The sequence below is a fragment of the Pleuronectes platessa genome, chromosome 21 (genome assembly GCF_947347685.1).
Source record: "Pleuronectes platessa chromosome 21, fPlePla1.1, whole genome shotgun sequence".
Taxonomy (NCBI): domain Eukaryota; kingdom Metazoa; phylum Chordata; class Actinopteri; order Pleuronectiformes; family Pleuronectidae; genus Pleuronectes; species Pleuronectes platessa.
In genome coordinates this window covers 10,936,303-10,955,315 of record NC_070646.1, presented here as the reverse complement: position 1 = coordinate 10,955,315, position 19,013 = coordinate 10,936,303, and the positions used below count along the sequence as shown (strand labels likewise).

Below are 19,013 nucleotides of genomic sequence, written 5' to 3'. Positions count from 1 at the left end.
AACACTCTGCTTAAGCTGCACTACATGGCTGCCACTAGAAGGTAAGCTTCATTTTCATCATGGAAAATATCACATAAGTCAGGGAGAACTTATTAAATGATTTGCTGTACTGTATTTTATTGTGTCCAGTTTCAACAAGCCTGATCACACAAGGCCTGTTATTATATATTCTTAGACAATGGAGAGGAAACATCGAACTACGGTCTTCTTTTACTGTCGTCTTTACCTTTAAATAGCTTAAGTCTATAATCGTATATGTTAACAACAGCTAATAAAAGCTACAAATGCCCGCACACCTTTATCCTAGATCTGTTGTGTTATGCGGACAAAGTGGTCATCGTGAGAATAAAATCTGCTGCTTGTCACATGAAAATTATAGTTTTGTGCAGCTTTCACACAAACAGTAATTATGTCATTCTGGTAATGTCGTGTGACGTGAGGATCCAAAGAGCAACACTGACAAACAGAATCAAAAAGAAATGTAATCTTCAGGTTTAAAATCAGTTCTGTTCTTTTATTCTAAGAACCACATTCATAAAAATAAAACTTCCACAGTCCTGTTGTGTCTTGCAAAGAAACGCATAGAAAATGAGTGGCTGGTCCCCCGAGGCCCGAGGCCTCCGTCTGTGTACATCATCCCTATAGATGAGGAGGAGTAAGATAAAGAACTAATGGACATGCACCATCATTTCAACCTCCCCATAGAGACCTTCCCATGTACAGCTGAATAAATGTCAGTCTACATCCAAACAGGGTGCAGCACTGTTTGGGTCCTGTTCTCATCATTCCTTTAAAGTTTAAAGGTTCAGTGTGTAGGATTTAGTGACATCTAGTTGTGGAGTTATACTTTGCAGCTGAATACCCTTTACCTTACCCTCCTCCTCCAAGCATTATAAAGTGTGTAAATATAAACGGAGCACTCTACAATTTAGGTGATTATGCACCAGTGTTTATATTCAATATCTGCCAATAGATCCCTTTAACAATATTTTAAGCAGTGGACCTTTAAGAACACAGAAGGTAGGGGATGCTGAGGGGGCTGCAGTAGCCCCACTTGCAATAACTATAACCGCAAGGCCAAATCTTTTTGCAAAATAAATAAATAATAAACAACTCTCAAAATGTAAAATTTGGAAAGTAGGATCGCAGGAGGTCTAACCTCATTATTTTTGTAATTTATTTTCAGTGTAGCAGATCGGATGCACTAATGCAAAACGTGAGTATGAGCTGTCCCTAGCTGAATATGGTACAATACTGTTTTGACACTCAGAAAGTTAGTTTTCAAGTTCTCTAATCAAATGTCTTTTTCAGCTCGACCCCCTGTCTGACTCAGACCCATCTCGCCACACACAGACCCTCCAGCGTCCTCTGAGCGGCCCAGCTCCTCCTCCACCATCTTCACTTCAAACCCCCTCTAGAGCTTGAACACGACTTGCTTTTTTTTGTTACTTTATGGAATTCAATAAGGATCAATAGAAGTCTGAGCGTGTGAAAATGAAGCTCATGAATAACTTAAAAAGGTGAATGTGAGCATTTGTAAACGTGCATCAGGACTGAACGTGTGCAGAAAACCAAAAGTTCCTGAGACTCAAAGCAGAAACTGAAAGTTAAAGGGAACAAGGTACAATTTCATTTCATTGCTTTGCTATTAAAAACAAAAGGGGGGGAGTGGGATTACAGCTTTTTGATTTCGAGCTTAGATTCACAACTATTTTCTACATCTGTAAATCTCTTCCACACATTATCTGGTGGTGATATGCTACCACAGATTTTGAAAGCCTTTCTGGACATTTCTGAAATATAAATATTTTTCAACCTTATTTGAGCCCATACAGGTTACAGTGACCTTCAGCGCGTATATGTGGTTATATCTTGAGACATATGTTTATATTTAGAATAATTCTGACGTCTACAATGTTTTTAATAAATTCATATTTGTACAGTATATACATGCATGTATACACGTGAGGTGGGAGGAAATAATGACTTTTTAATTGCAATAATCAACGTGTTTTAATGATACTGAGGTTACAAAAGTGTGTGTAATGTACAAAATTAAGTCATTTATATTTGAATGAATAAAGTTAAAAACAGGATGGGAAGAATTTAGTCATAACTACTAAGGTGGAATATATCATTTGTTTGCTATCTAACATCTTTCTAGTTGTCCAACAGCTGAACTCTGACCTCAGTAAATCATTCATTACTGTCATTCAATGTAAGAAATGTGAAATGCAGAGTGCCCCAGTGAGTCCTGTGTCTTTAAACAATAAAATAATGCTGTAAAACTTCCTCATGCGGTTCACTTCCCCATAAATGACACATTATCCTGTGCTAGCAACCCACAGGTGGGAACAGTTTTTCTATGTTTTTGCTTCTTTGAACAAGGTAAGGATCCAGTTCCCATTTAACTCGCGTCATCAGTTAGATTTGTGTGTAAATTATGTTGTTTCGCCGATTTTCTATTAAAAGTTATACTGAGCAGCAGATTTATAGGATGAAGGTCCACTGTCCCTCGTTAAACAGTATAAAGTCAAACCTTGTGTTACTTTACCTGCTGCTAACAAACTGTTCTAATCTGTCCTGTTGAACAGTACTGAGCCGTTTTCAGTGGTTTTTAAATAATTGTTCCTGAAACTCAATGGGGTCACAACAGGTCACAACCCTGTCACTGCGTTAGCTTCATGAAAATGCTGATGTATTTTATTAAGTGACTGATCCACTTGTTTAAAAAAGTGGTAAGTAATTATAATGGCTTGTTTATAACAGCAAACTGATTTAATATTATCGTTTAAAAGTCCATTTTCCACATAATTGCAGTGTCGGACAAATGTAAATTTTTGGAACAGATACCGACAAATTTTGTTGTTATATATATATATATAAAATTGTTATTTTTAATAGCATAAATAAAAAGAAAAAATATTAATTAAGCCAACTAATCCGATCCTTTTTTGGTCCACAGTAGTGTCAGCATCTTGACATAATCCCAGACATGACTGAGGTACTGAATATCTTTCAATATATGTAAGTAATGAAAGAAAATGAGGGGATTTACTGACATGAAGAGTCTTGAAAATGATTGAAACGTGTCTCTAGATTCCCAGTCTTGGTGGTGTCCATAGCTGTGGTACTCCTCTGCTTCTATGTTCACGCAAAAAATAAAAGGGCTGTGTATGATGTCACCACACCGACGACGCAGGACAACAACCCTGCTGCTGTCAACAATATCGTTTCTTCAGAAGATGAAGAGGACAGACATTACGACAGACTTCCTCCTCCCTACAGCAGCTTGGATCACCCACCTCCGTACTCACTGGTGCGTGAGTCACTGTCGTCGGCTCCCAGCACAAAGATTTAACTGACCTGTTATTCCAAAGTATTGTTGACACGTGGGAGAATCTTTTATCTTTGTCATTCTTTATATTGTGTCACACAAAAATCAACATTTGAATTAAGGCTCTGAGTCACAAATTCATTTCAAAGGACAATATGATTTTGGAAATGGGCAACAATTCTACAATCAGATCTACTGCAAACCAACTAGAATGACGGCACTTTGGTTGTAAGTGCAGTTTAAGTCAAATATATCTGTTTTTCCAGGCTCTCATGAGGTCACTGTGAGGTTTGACCACTGAAACCTGATCGATTGATCCGTCTAAATGAGCATTTGTGACAAATCTGAAAGGATTCTCTGGAGGTGCTCATAAGCAGACATGTTAACAAGGCAATAAAGGATTTGTGAGGTCACAGTGACCTTGACCTCTGAATTATAATCAGGTCATCCTTGAGTCCAAGTAAATGTTTGTTCCAGACGGACATTTCTTATGTATCATATTCACAAGGACATGAAGTCACCTTGACCTTTAACTACTAAAATCTAATCAGTTCATCATTGAGTCCAAGTGAAGAAATTCCTTCATGCTCGTCTTGAGATATAATGTTCAAAACGAAGTCATGAAGAGTCTTTTTCCCAAAACTTAAACCAGAGGATTGATACCAATCTTAAGTATAAAAGACTGGGTTTTAAAATGCATTGTGTGATATATGGCTAAAACACTTACCTACTTTGGATTTTACTTTCATGCAGTTTGACCCCGTGTTGGCAAGCCTTTGGCCGGCGGACTCGCTGCCTGCCTTAGGGATGTATCCCATAATGCTGCCTCTGGCGTCTCATCACTGAATGACACCCACAGGACCTCTTCCTCCAACACCATCACCTTCACCCACCGCAGACGACAACAGCCTCAGAGGTTCCTGCAGACACTGAACTCCATTTTATAAACGCTGAGGACGCACCTCCTCCTGTTTCTGTGCATTTTGTCTTTTTATTTAACATAACGTGGTTTTAATAAAAAAAAAAAAAAGGAATTAATATGAACTGTAGACCACAGAGCAACTTTCTGAACATTTTTAATTTTTATACGAACATCAAAACTACATTGTGTGTACATAGTCATCCAACTGCATCTACTCGCCAGCAGAATCATCAAAGCACCAAGTGTTTCTCTATGTCATACTATATACTCTTTATTACAATACAGTACTTACAAGTTTTAGGGAAAATAAAATAAATATTAAATAAGTTGCCAGTATGATCTTTTTTTTCTCCTATTTTCTAAAAAGGAACTTGTACAGTGACAGAAGTGAAATATTCCTTGATGAAAAAATAGTGTTTCCTTGGCTTTCGAACCATGTTAAGGCAAAAGTAAGATGACGAAGCCACCAATAAATATTTGAACTAGTTGAAAAATAACAAAGAAAGTGTAGTGTTGAGTAACATGTTTACCTTCATCATACAATCAGTATATACTGTAGGCTACTTCTTAGTTTGTTTTTTTCAAATAAATACGGTTTAAGTGTTGTCAGTGCTACAAATGCGACTCTGACAGAATCAAGCAGGCAGTGGTTGGACGCCTCTCACTGCCAAACAAACCAAAGGCGTTCCCAGTATCGGACAGGAAGTATACAATGTAACCCACATTAAAGAGGAAACTGAGACTTCAATATTAGATTTTAAATCCCCCACTGCTCTCGCTGTGTTTTATGCGTATATATTTATGTATGACATGTGAGTAGATGTATTGCACATATATGTTTTTTGTATATAACTATCTATTGCTGTTCATTTTCAAATGAGTGGAGATACAGGATAAAGCACATTTCTGAAGACGTACAATCATACTTAATGATCAAATGGTAAAATATAGAGAATTTAATACAAACATAACATTTGGTATCTTTCCGCAATTTGTCCTAGTACCGATCCGATGTAAACATTACACTACATGAAGTCATTAAGATTTGAAAAGGCTAAAAAGTTGAATATCCTTCAATGCAAAACCTCAGACTGAGCACTTTTATCTGCAAAACACACTCTAAGCCTAGTTCCACGTTTATGATGACCCACGCCCACTCACACTATTGCACTAAACCTCATCGCCAGCTCTAAAATCCTTCTCAACAGATATCAATGATGATTCCACTTCTGGCAAATAAAATACAATTGGACGTGAGGCTCGACAGAGGAACACTTAGTTTTTACAAAAGAAACGCTCTACATGAGGCTGCTCGTTTGCACGGAAACGCGACGCTCGGCCCTTCGCGACAGGCCTCCACCACCGACAGCTGCACGGACACCGCCCCCCCCCCCCCCGGAGCTGTGAATTTTAAAAACCGTCCTCCGACCTTTGACCTTGCGGGTTCTGACACCTGAGCCGCTGAGCTCCTGCCGACGTTTTTCAGAAGACCCAGCTGACGGGCACCCACTGCTGCTCCGATGCCAGTTTGTCCAGCGCCAGCCGTAGACTTCGGAAAGCCGCCTCCAGGCCGTCGTTTATGATGCAGATGTCAAAGTAATGTTCGTAGGCTCTTTTGATGCGCTCGCTCTCGTCCACCGTCCTCTTTAGTTCAGAGTCCTGCAGGGACAAAGTCAGAGGGACGGACGGGACAGTGAGACAAGTGAAAAAAAATGCGAGGAGCTGGTGATTCCTTTGCGAGTAAACAGTGAAACTAGTGAGCAACTGTAGTACTGTCGTGAGTTTGCATTAAAACTAACTTTCTTTTTGGCATTCAACTTAATTTCTTGTGAAGAATTCAGACAAGAATGTAATCAGTGTCTAAAACAAAAAGATAGTAAATAGTTAATCTCACCGTTAACTGTTTTGTGATGACTCCTGACTCTTTTGCTGACCGATTCATGGCTTTAAGAACCTCATAGTCTGGGGCTTCAATGAAAACAACATAAGGCAGGAACTCTGACGTCCGCAGGACTTTGATGGCCTTTGTTTAAAATAATAAAAAAGGACAACAGATGAATCAGAGCGGTATAGCAACGATGGGAACAGTAGAAACTGAGACACATTTATAAAGAAAGTGATTGGAAATTCAGCTGCTGTTCTTCATCTAACAAATTCATCAAGGTAATGTGTGTAAATAAGATTAGTGGAGTGTTTCAAGCGAGTAACGCTGATCGTTAAGAGATTCCTTTTTGATAAATACTGATGATGTGCTTAGACTAAAAACTCCTCAGAGTCAATGAGCTGTACATAATTGGTTTGAATATAGAATTTCACATGCAAGTCAGTAACAGTGGAAAACAAGTTTAGAGTAAAGCGTGAAGGAAGTGAAACAGTGCATGGGAGCTTCCTCTACCTGCGGGTTGACGTCCAGGATGCAGATCTTTCCTGTTTCTATCACCTCGTGGATGGAGTTGATCTTCGTCCCATACAGGTTCCCGTCGTACTCACCGTGCTCCAAGAAACGGCCGTTTTTAATGTCACACTCCATTTCACTGCGGATCATGAAGGAGTACATCTGGCCGTCCCTCTCGTCCACCTTTGGTTTTCTGGAGGTGACTGAGGGAAAAGATAAATCCAAACACAGAGACGGGTCAGTATTTGATTTAAACTAATCATACAACAAAGCACTAAAAGATGCAATCCTCAGGGGGAAGCTAAACAACCATTATTATTTGAATACTGTCATTTTTGCTTGGATTGTTTGAACAGAGCAAACACAGAAAGCTTAAAATGCAAGGGTGTCAAAAATGGGAGGAGGATTGATGGATGTTGTGTGTGGTTGAGCGTCATGATGAATGGCTGCACTCACAGGGTATGGTGGTGCCGTACCGCTGGGGATCCGACACCAGCAGCTTGTTCTTCAGACTGCGACGGCCGACCCCCTGGGCACCAATCAGAACAAGCGTCTTCCTCCTGAAAGGCGGGACCTTGGCGACCTCTTCGTAGATCCGCAACTCATGCCGATCAAATTCTGGTGAGAAACCAGTAATCAGGTAGATCAGTAAACTGCAATCCATCAGTCCAGTGGAGTTAAAGCTCAAATAATCTGGGATGTTATAGGTTTTAATACCTGCATTCTTGGTGGTCAAATACATCATCTTTTTTTTCTTCTTGCCGCCCATCCCAGCACACAGAGGACCTGAGACATGCAGCAACACACACAACACAATGAAACCTTCAACCTTGGTAATGTCTCTGCAAACCACTTCAACAAAGTCCCTGATAAAATGATTTCATCATCAGCAAGGTGTTATAGGGAGAAAACACCACTAGGTGGCAGTGTGCACTAATGTAGATGTAGAACACCTGCGACTAAGATCTGCTGTCCCTCTGTTTGGCTGATTATTTGGCTGCTTTATGTAAAAAGATTGGCATATAAAGAGCTATGGGCTCAGTTGTTCATTTTCATGATGAAATTCAACTCATCCAACTGTGGCAGCCAAATATTGTGACTGATTTCCGAGATGATTTCCTCAATTTATGAATAAGATCGGCAATTTTTTTCGACCTCCCCGTCCACAAGTATTCAAATGTTTTAAGTAATACGTTTCGGCAGTCGGTATAATATGTGGAACACGCGCCAGCAGACAGATGTGCCCTTCGCGGCTCCAAGGACAGGACAGACGGGCTGTCATTTCCCTCAAGTTAAGGGCACGCGGCTGGCTCTGACTCACCACCTGTTTTGTTTCTGCTGAGGACACTGGACCGAGCAGATAAATCTGAAGGAACAGAGCCTCTTTTTCACCCCACGTCTCATAAGAGATGTTTATCGATCTGGCTTGTATTTACAGAGGTCTTATCACCTCTCCTCAATCAGGGCTCCTTCTCAGGGAGGGCTGTTTGTGAATGTCAGGCCCCACAGCTTAATAAGCAGCAGATTGGATCAGGCTGCCTGAGTCACGTTGATGCTCATTACCAGTTCTCCACTGCTCGCTGGTGGAGCAGCAGACTGGTGGAGAGAGAGAGAGAGGTGAGAGGAGGATGAGCGGCCAGCGCCAGATGAAACGCTTGTATGATATGGAGAGGAACAGCTGTTGCCTTTGTTGCCGGTGTGTTTGTGCAGCGAGGATTCTGTGTCGAATCTGCATAATGAGGAGTGCTTCTCCGCTCGGCTGCCGCTGAGAGGTGTACCTGTGGTAGTGAGCTCCAGATCTCTCTTCACAAAAGCTTTCCTCTTCTCCTCGAGGAGCTGACTGGGAATGAGGCCCGCGCTGCCTCCCTCTATGTGACAGGCCTGTAATGGAAACACACATGTTCACACAAACACAGAAGAATAGTGATCAAGTTAAAAAAACTGAGAAAGCTAGAGCAACCTTTCTATACCTCGAGAAAACGGTCGAAGGATCCTTGTTAGAGAGTGGACATCTGTTGATTTACCTCTGACACATGTATGTTTCTCTCAGCTTGGAGTTGAAGCTGTCAGTAATCCATAACCAGGTGGATGGATACAGTGTGAAATGGGACACCTACCCAAGTCACATAAAAGCCCTTGAATCCTCTTAAAATCAGGTAACAGCCCTTTCACATGCAATTTACCTGTAATACATAAAATATCCTCCAACCTGCTATGGCCCTGATTCCCTTCACTGACATTGCACTTTTTTTTTTCTTTAATTCTCTATACATTCATTCGATTTTTTTGTTTTTATTTTGTTTGCATACATGTGTTATTTCAACATTTGCCCATTGTGGTTGTTATTGTTTACAAACCCAAATGGTCTGTAGTTGTGTGGAGAGGTTGGATACTGACCTGCCACCAGTTGAGGTCCTCCTGGTTAAAGATCTGCAGAATGTCCCCGCTGTTGAAGCTGAGCCCCGCCTCCTTACAGGGAATCAGGTTATCGTGAGAGGGGTCGTAGTCAAAGTGACACTTGACGAAGGCCTGAAAGGATCAGGACATTGAAAAGAGGAAACATGTCAGTAAAAACGTCCATGTCACGGAGACACTGTGTATGTGTGTATGTGTTGTGCACTTCTGCTGCCCCTGCTCTGCTGTATCTGACCTGTGGTGGATGGATTGGGCGAGTAAGTGCCCATCAATATGAAAGAGCCTTGCCCACTTTAAGCCCACTCCATCTGTCGCCTCACTTTCCCGACACCTCAAGGCAACGGGATTCAGCTCGTAAACCAAACTGACTCCGAACCCACACTGACAGGAAGAGAAGTCCGAGGGATAGACGGAGAGAGAGAAGGACAGAGAGAAGGACAGAGAGAGAGAGAGAGAGAGAGAGAGAGAGAGAGAGAGAGAGAGAGAGAGAGAGAGAGAAAACATGTAGCCATGGAAACCATCCCCTCCCCCTTGCACTTGATGCTTTCTCTTGAACTGAACTGAGGGTAGCACACAAAAAAGCCCTTACTGTACTGTGTGTGTATGTGTGTGTGTGTGTGTGTGTGGTCCATGTGGAGATCTAAATCTATTTACAGATTATGGAGACTAGACGTTAAGGTTAAGTTCTGGTTAGGTTTAAGTTCAGGATAGATTAGGTTAGGGTTAATGTTAAATTTAGTTTAAGTCTAGGTAAAGATTAGGTTAAGGACAGTTTATGGTTAAGGTTAGAATATGTCTCCAGGAAATCAATGCAAGTCAATGTAATGTCCTCTGAAGTCATGGAGACACAACTGTGTGTGTACATGTCTCATTCCCTGAAAGGCACTGGGTGGACAGACACGCTCACACACACACACACACACACACACGCACACGCACACGCACACACGCACACGCACACACGCACACGCACACAATCACAGTCTCCATCGGCCAAAGGGAGCTGTCGGCTCAGTTTAGTCACCAAGCCGTGGCCGAGCTCCAGCCGTGAAACGCAGACCGCTGGATACTGGATTCAGAGAGAACTTTTAGGAACAACTTTAATCAACACACAGCACCACGCCCACGTCCACTTACACAACTCTTAACTATCTGAGCGATGACAAATTACTCCTTCATATCTCTGACAGACAGCTTCTATTAAGTGTCCGAGGAGACACTTTGATGAATGGGGCAGACACGACAGGAAGAAGGAAAACTAAATACTTTTACACCCTGGTTTGAAAAAGCTAAGGTCTATAGACTATATTGTGTGAGGACATCTTCATATAAAAAGCATTTTTACGTTTTTGGGGATATTAAGTTTTGTCTTTCTGCAAGATTGGAAAGGAAGAAGGAAACACACCTGGAAACAGGAGTTTTACAACAGACTACATTACTGTTCTCACACATTATCCCAGCTCCAGTTTGGGTAGATTACATGCTTTCATTTCATTTTCATGCATTACACTGTTTGTCTAGAGGCTGAAGCAATTTCTCATCGCCCGAACTAAAGCCCAAACAATAACATAAACACAGCGGTGGCTTGTGGCGCTGTGAGGCTGTACTCAAACACAGCAGTGTGTCGAGCTACACTGAATGCTAATGCTAGAATCATCTTTCTTATGGAAATATATCCGGTAATCGTTGAGACATTTCACTCAGAGGCACTGGAGGAAAAGTCAGGGGATCATCCGAGTCAGTAGGACAAGTCCTCTGGGCATCACGGATATCTGCACCACAATTCGTGGGAATCCATCTGACAGTGGCTCAGATATTTCACTATGGACAAAGTTCTGGATGTTTATTGCTACCGAGGCTGCAAAGGAATTTTTATGTAGTGAAAAACTAAAATGTTCAAAGCCTGGAAGTTTGAAGGTAATATGTTTTTCAGTGCCAGTCACTGTGACCTTTGACCATGGAAATCTAATGAATTCATCTTGGAGTCCAAGTGACAATTGGTCAAAATGTGAAGAAGTTGCCTTTGGGCTGTCTTGAGATATCACATACAAGACGCCAGAAACATGTTTTGTGAGGCCACTGTGCCCATTACCTTAGACCAGCGAATTCCAATCAGAACATCTGACATTCCAAGTGAACATTTGCACAAAATTTGAAGAAAAAATCCCTGGACAACTGGACATGTCATGTTTACAATGCAAAAATGTGTTTGTTAGGTCACAGTAACTTAGACCTTTTACCACAATTCAGTTTATACTACTGAACATTTTTCACAAATTCTATAGAAGTTTAATCAAGCCATCCTTGAGATATCATGTTCACAAAACTGGGACGGTCAGACCGACAACCCTAAAACAAAATGCCTACAGACACTGGACATCATCGATGCAGAGACGTAATTACGCTAATAATTGTAGCACACAAACCATTTCTACATTATTTCTAGTAGATTCTTCAATGGCATATATTGGTCTGGCGTTATAAATTATTTTATCAGAGCTTTTTTAATTTCCACTGTTCCTCTTCTCTTTTAGGCCGATCAGTCATGGAGCCTTGAGCCCGACACTTCTGCAGATTGGGTCACATTCTCAATGAGACGAGCCTCCTCTGGCTGAAGCTAGTGTTCATCAGGTATGATACACCTACAGCCAGAACTGCAAACACACGCTCAGCTGTTGAAAACCCTGCACTGAGTCATTACCTACAAATATTTGATAATGTAACGTATTATGAACTTAGTACGATCGTGTGAGAATTAATCAATCACGGATCACACTTTTTCTCTCGTTGATGTAGGGTTTAAAGTTCTGAGCCATTACGCACAAGCAGAAAATTCTCGCTGTTGCCAAACACTCAATGTCATCTCCAAAATCCTGCTGTAGAATTAGATGTATGGGTGTTGGCACGGTGTACAAGGTTACAGGCTGCAAGAAGAATGCCAGCAAGGACAGAGAGCGGTGCTTATTGACTGAGGAAAGTGACACTAACCTTTCAAGCTCACAATGTTTACTTCAACATTGGTGTTTAAAAATGTGATTCTGATTTGAAAAAGCGGAAGATTCAGAACGTGGTACACACGCAGCATATGAGCCAGACATGTAAATACAAAATACAAAACCATGTAAGTATACAAAATTAAAAAAGTTTGGATAACAGGTTTCATTCTTCTTAATTAAGTATTTGATAAATATGTACCATACAAATGTGTGATGCACAGAATAGATAGCATCTGTATGCATGTGTTTTGTGTGCGTGTGTGTGTGTGTGTGTGTGTGTGTGTGTGTGTGTGTGTGTGTGTGTGTGTGTGTGTGTGTGTGTGTGTGTGTGTGTGTGTGTGTGAGTGAACAATGGAAAACAGGAATTAAAAATATTAAAAACAAGCAGATTGTGTGGACTGTAATTTACAGTGAAACAAGTATTAAAGGAAAACACTAGGACAAAAATAAAAGAGTGGCCAGCTACACAGATGGATCTATTTTTAGATGCACCACAGAGCTAACAAACACAGGTGACGTCTTCAGCGCAAACCCAAGCTTAAATACAAACTAAATCTCCCCCCTCCTCTCTTTCTTCCCCTTCCATCCTCCCTCCTTCTTTTACCTTCTCTCTCACAGTCCATCATTCACACGGTTGTGATGTGCAAGTCATGCATCCTATATCAGATAGACAAATCTGAGCTCAGGACATTTTCCGGAACATTTCTACTGTAACTAAACATTTTATTTTCTGGATGTGCTGTGTGTTAGAATGCAAATGTTTAATTTAATTGCTCCTGGCATTTTCCAAAACCCTCCCTGCCAGAAAAATGTCCATGTGAGAATACAGCAGGAAAATATCTACAACTTGGAAGTCTACAAGATTCAAGAGATATTTGGTGATAAGGTGTGACGCCGATGTCGATGTCATAACATCAGCAGAGTTTATACGTCATGTTCTGCCTCCTGCATGTTTAACACAGTTGCCTCCCCCTCGTATGAATCTTCCAAAAATATGTATCTGTCGTTTTGAATGTGTCTGACCTGGTCTATATCCTGCTGTGCTCTTCATATGTGAAAATCAAACTCCAGAAAATGTCCAGACACACAACTTTTTGGATATTTTCTATTGATAGGTTGTTGGCACACAGCACATCATAAGCTATGTGACAATGACAGGAGATTGGTGCTATAGTGGTTGGTACAAGTTGTAACAGTGTGTGAAACCTGTGTGACTGCACAGATGAGAAGCACCATGTGTTGCCTTGATTCATGTATGCTAATGGCCCACCTGTCTCGGTGTGTGTGGCTCCTGGTAGCTGGGCAGGATCTTCAGCACCACGCTGCCGCTGGCCTCCTTCAGCATCTCCTGGAGCGCTTTGTGGTCGTTGCCCACCTCTTTGCCGTTCACCTCCTTGATGATGTCGCCCACGTGCAGCAGACCTTGCTGGTCGATCATGCCCCCGTGGAGGATCCTGGCAATCACCAGCTCGCCACTCTCTACCCGAAATGTCACTCCCTATGCAAACGGACACAGTTCAAATATCCAAAATTTTGCAATATCTTCAGTCTTCGGCACAGAATGACATGAGTGATCAAGGCAGCGCTTTTCTCCTCTGTTAGCACTATTAGCCAACACATTTTGACTTCTTCTTGTTCGACACTGGACCAGAGAGGCTGACAGCAATGTAGAGTGTAAGCAGCCAGTTTGTGTCTGATGAGCTGACTGTAGAGTGTGAACACATAAATCGTGAGATTTGGCTTCACCTATCAGACAATTTCCTCATATAGTGTGAGGTGGTTGCACAGTGTATGCCAAGAACCTGTAATGGCTGAAGAATGAAGCTGATCCCAACATGTCGTCAACTAATTAGTGTAATGGCCACTAGATGCTGGCTGCAAACATTCCCTACTGTTCCTTTAAGTAGGTATTTAGGATTAAATACAGATACACTTAAAGGTGAGTTTGCTTTGTTGACCAAGGCTAGTCCACTTATGCTGCCTCACCTGAGATAAACAACAATTGTTGAGAGGAGTTATGTGTCTGATAACCCTCCAGAAATATAAGAATGATTTTACAAAGCGGCGTCAGGGAGTCTGAATTTAGAAAAGAATAGAGCACCTGGTCTATGGTGTAAATTAACAACATGTCAACCTAATGCAATAAATCACTTCCGGTTTGAGCTACAAAACAGGATCAATCTGACGTATTCCTCCTTTAAACAAGCAATGAAATAATCCAATCGCACTGAGTGCATGTGCTTCTTCCGATCCATAAATTACATTTTTTACGGAGGAGGAGTTTACAATTAACAGGAGGAACTCTATAGTACTTAAATAATTGAAATGTGCAGCTATACAGAAATACAATATACAACAATTGCTGACTTGTCTCAAACCCAGAGAAATCCTCAATTCTATACAAGGTTACTGGACATATCACTGTTTTTATGTCCACTTTACACAATGCTTTGCCCATCTCTGCTTTAACTTCTGGGACAAATGAAAAAGGAAAGACACACTGCTAGCCAGTTAGCCAGTCGGAAGTTTTTTCCTTCCACTATTTGTGTTGGTCAATAGTAATGGATCATGCTGATTCAAGAGCGTTTGCTGCAAAACGTCACTAAATCTTTAATACCTAACCTCCACCGTAAACAGGATTTGCATCTAATTGGTTTCAGGTCGATTTTTATCTCCCACGCTGCTTCACAATGTCATCAAACGAGGCATTTTGTAATTGTTTTGATATATAGCATTAAACTGAGCAGACTTACCAGGTGCTCACCGGACACCTTTCGGATCCCCACCATCCTTACTGCGTCTGGAGGCACCGGCTGGTTGTTGAGGGCTGAGTCCATGAAGGAGCAGGGGCTGGGAGGAGGGGTCTCATAGTTCTTAGAGGCCACAGAATCGTGGGTCTCCAGCAGCGACTGTGAGCGGGACGAAAGGCCACACAAACATCACCGGTGATGATGAAAGAGCTGGCAACATGCTGCCGTTCACAAATTACATGGTCTCAATCACCATAATACAGACACTACTGTAGCTCTGAATCAATTAAACCCATATGGGCACAGCACCCATCATTAAGCGTGAACCTCACTTTGAAAAGTAATCCAAGATTTGTTTTCCTGGCTCCTGTTTATTAAAGCTACCGTTTGCTCTGAGATGTAAGTTCTGTCATCCCTACCCGGAAGTGGGGTTCCTTCAGGATGTCGGCCAGCTCGTCGGCTGCCTGGCTCCTCTCTGCGAGCGGCCCGAGATCCTTGAGGATGTCCTGAACCAGCTCCATGTTGTTGTCCCTCACAGCCTCCAGCTTGGGCTCCTCGAATCGCTCATGGGCCTGTTATTCAAAGAATGGAAAACAGATATTACTTAGCGCTCCCATCATAGAAGCCAGGGATGATTGATTGTCTCTGCTTCAAAAAGTAAGATATTCTATCGGCTTTAGAAAGGAATTTATAACTTTTGGTTCCATTTGCACGTCTTCTCGGTGAACAGCACCTGGCTAAGTTACAATGCAATGTTTTCTGACCTCTGCAGGTTTGTTTGATATAAAAAGGTCACAGGAGCAAACAACAAAAGCAGCCAGATGTGCACAGTGTGCACTCATAAATCCTGACTGAAAACCAAGAAAATAAAGCACAAACTTGAGTCAAGTCTTTGGCCCTGTAGTTTTTTTTCTCTGAGTGTGCTGTGCGAGATAAATATTTCAGGGAACATTCATTTTTCACTTTCCCTTCCTCTGCTGCCGAGGACTGAGGCGCCTCTGCTTATTGGACACCGCTGGTCCAAGGTCACAGATACAAACGAATAACTTCAAACTTTCCTGTCTGGTTTTGAGGCATTTCCAATCACAGACCTGGATTTCAGTTTGTGACATTTCTGCTCAAACTATTTTGACAAACTATTAAGTGTAAAAAGTTTGATTCTAGGTAAAAATATCCATCCATTCATTATCTATACATTGAGAAAGAGGCGGGGGGTGCAACCTGGACAAGTCAACAGCCTATCACAGGGCCAACATATGAACAACCATTCACACTCACGGACGATGTAGAGTCGCCAATAACCTGTGGACTGTGGGACAAAGCCAGAGTAACTGGAGCAATGCCATGGAAACACAGGGAGAACACGCAATCTCCACAAAGAAAGACCGGGATTTGAACCCTCTTGCTGTGAGGCAACAGTGCTGACCACCACACCACCGTTCCTCCCCTGGAGAATTTACAGTTTCCACTTAATCTGACCAATCTTCACATGATTTGACTGTGGGAGGAAGCCAAACTCCACAAAGAAAGCCCCCGGCCATACCGTGAATCTAACCACCTTGCTCACCTCTATGCCACCTTATATGAAAGCTAGAATTTCTGACACTAGCATGTTTTCTTATCTATTTACCAGATGATTTTATCAGGACGTAAAAAAAATTTCAAAATTTGTTTCAGAAACAACTTACCAACCCTACCTTTAAGCCAAGCCTGCCAAAGCCCACAGAATTTAATTACATATCAACCATGTTCCGAACAACAAGCAGATTAACTGATGTACAGAGTTTACAGTGGCACCAGTTGCAACGTCACACCAAGTGATGTTGAATTTGAAGGCTGACATTATCAGGCGATCCCACAGAGGATCCGTCTGGTGGGACTACAAACTAATCTGGCAGCCATGATGTTTGTTTGTTCAGGAGGAGAGGAAGAATCCCTGCTGAGAGTCAGGATATTGTACACACACGCACACACACACGCAACTTCCTGCATGTACACACTTCCTCACTTAAATTACACACACATGGACACATGAACACATGCATAGCACAGATACCAGCACAGACAAAGCTTTTTGCAAATGGATTAAAAAAACACACACACACACACACACACTTACACACAAACAAATACACACAGTTCATGGTACTGCAGCAGCAGTTTGCTCATTTGGTGGTTCTGGCAGAATTCTTTGTAACCCGGGGGAGCGATCTGTCAGCCACAGGTACTTTGGACAACCTGCCAGCACAGACCCTTCGCTATATGATTAAACTGCTTAGAAAAACAAGGACACGACCTACAACATTTCTAAGGAATGTGTCCGTTTTAAATGTGTTGGTTACATAAAATGGAAATGTAAAATGACTGAGATAAACATGCTGTGCTGAGTCCTATTATGCATTAAATAGTGTAGCTGAAAGGAGATTGAGGCTGTTGATATGCAGCCTATCATTGACAGCAATTATTCAACAATTATTCAGCCAATTGCAAGACAATCTTTCTAAAATTCTATCTATTGTAATTACAAGACACTTCCGCTAATTTCCGCAATAAAGGCTAATGAGCACTGCTGTTCTTAAGGCAAAAGCGAAAGCTGTGTTGTAATTGTGTTTGATTTCTCTATGAGATATTGCTGCAGGAGTTTTCCGTTTTAGTCTTCTAGACCTTCAAAATCTTCACAATGTGTAAATAAAATACAATATAATCTCACTCATGTATTTTTGATAAATAAAGAACAATTAAGCTTATTGTGGCTTCCTCACATTTTTTGGGTCAGATGTTTGACCATAGCCTCTCTGCTCCTTTCATTTTCTTGTAGCGAGGCCAAATCATCTTGATTCCCACCTAGTGGCTGGCTGAAGTGTAGATTATGAATCCTGGCACGTCAAATACATTTTTCTCAAATATAGTTTCTGTTGTGGCACAGATGCATGTTCAGGTGCTCTCTTTTCTGGTAAGGTGGTTTTTCTTATTTGATGCAATAGAAATGGGGTGAAACATCATGATTGACAGCGGATTGGTCAAGTATTTGTGTCAGTGGGATCTCCACGTCTACATCTCACAATCGATAAACTAGACAGAGTCTCTCTCGAAATGCGCAAGGTGGCAGCATTCGTATGCGGAATATACCATTTTTGGTGTATGCGATTTCATTTACAGTGTTCTCTGCTGTTTCTTTTTCGCTTTTTTTTTGGCCTCCGATTGTGTGTGTCACATTTTGACTTCACTCGTCAGCAAGCTCGCAGCACATTTTGTGTTTTTAACATCTGACTGGCCAAGAGTCACTTGATTCATGCCTCTTAACTTCCAGTCATCCTTGGTAACCCCTGGGTAGCTAAACACAATCCCCAAATGGGCTACTGGACTGATTTTAGGCTGGAGTGAGCACTGTCATGCTGTCTGCCTGAGAAACACTCTGTCCTCATTCCCTAGTTCCTCCTCTATTGAGTCCAGAGCCTGTAAGGTGTTGCTTAAATACCAGGATTTTCTGCTCGAATAGTGACCTCCTCTCTGGCACCTTGCCCCCCAAGTGTCAGTTCCTGAGATGCAGGATATGGAAAAAGACATCAGCAGGTCTTGCATCATTCGTGCACCATTCGTCCTTCTTCACCCACAAGCAGGAACAGGCTTTTTAATTGACAATAAGGATAAGACCCTTTGTCTCTCTCTAGTTTCCAATAAACTGGACCTCATCATGCTAATCAATTGGTCTGTATTTAGGGAGGCCTCCACTTCCATGATATTCTGGTCTTTTCTAGTTTCTTGTTTTTACTTTTTAAATAAATTTTATTAAAAAAGTCTCCACTTTGTCTTTGTGAGGTGTTAAGCCTAGAAAGCCACCACATTTAACACTGTTGTTTTAATGTTGTTGCTGTTTGGATGTGCTGGGTTGTGCACTTGGACCCTTTTTCTGAGAACCACGTCCACAATGAATGATATGAACTACAGAATATAAACACAAGCTATTTAAGCATTATGATTTCTGTGTCAAAGCATTCAGCTAAATGTCAATAACTGGCAGGAAACTGGATAATAATTGTTTCTTGCTTGGCAGATACGTATTTGCAAAAATGTTTTTCACAAGCTGTTTTGTATAAAACCCGAATTGATGGTTTTGGACAAAATTATTTTACTTTACAAAAGACATTTTCTCATTTATAGTGTGAATATGTAAAATGTGATGATTGGAAGCTGGACT

General features: G+C 41.5%; 1 protein-coding gene and 1 long non-coding RNA gene across 5 annotated transcripts in view; one reads left to right on the top strand and one right to left on the bottom strand.

Annotated features, from left to right (window-relative positions):
• The first annotated feature begins 3 nt into the window (after positions 1-3).
• On the top strand, positions 4-4,585 carry LOC128427079 (uncharacterized). 2 transcript variants are annotated; one of them, XR_008333314.1, is made up of 5 exons: positions 4-1,216; positions 1,312-2,388; positions 2,966-3,004; positions 3,100-3,319; positions 4,091-4,585. It is a non-coding gene; the product is annotated as an uncharacterized LOC128427079 (long non-coding RNA). The 2 variants fall into 2 exon arrangements; XR_008333315.1 differs by having other exon boundaries at positions 2,966-3,027.
• Positions 4,586-5,662: 1,077 nt separating this feature from the next.
• Positions 5,663-19,013, bottom strand: part of mpp2b (MAGUK p55 scaffold protein 2b) — a 35,835-nt gene continuing 22,484 nt past the window's right edge. For all 3 annotated transcript variants that reach the window (XM_053414170.1, XM_053414169.1, XM_053414171.1), the window contains 10 exons: positions 15,235-15,387; positions 14,819-14,974; positions 13,336-13,563; positions 9,052-9,183; positions 8,433-8,535; positions 7,372-7,440; positions 7,111-7,272; positions 6,655-6,857; positions 6,154-6,282; positions 5,663-5,918 (listed from right to left, as the gene is read on the bottom strand). In XM_053414170.1, the coding sequence (XP_053270145.1) occupies positions 5,742-5,918; positions 6,154-6,282; positions 6,655-6,857; positions 7,111-7,272; positions 7,372-7,440; positions 8,433-8,535; positions 9,052-9,183; positions 13,336-13,563; positions 14,819-14,974; positions 15,235-15,387 (1,512 nt within the window). In that variant the 3' untranslated portion in view covers positions 5,663-5,741. The remainder of the gene's footprint in view (positions 5,919-6,153; positions 6,283-6,654; positions 6,858-7,110; positions 7,273-7,371; positions 7,441-8,432; positions 8,536-9,051; positions 9,184-13,335; positions 13,564-14,818; positions 14,975-15,234; positions 15,388-19,013) is intronic.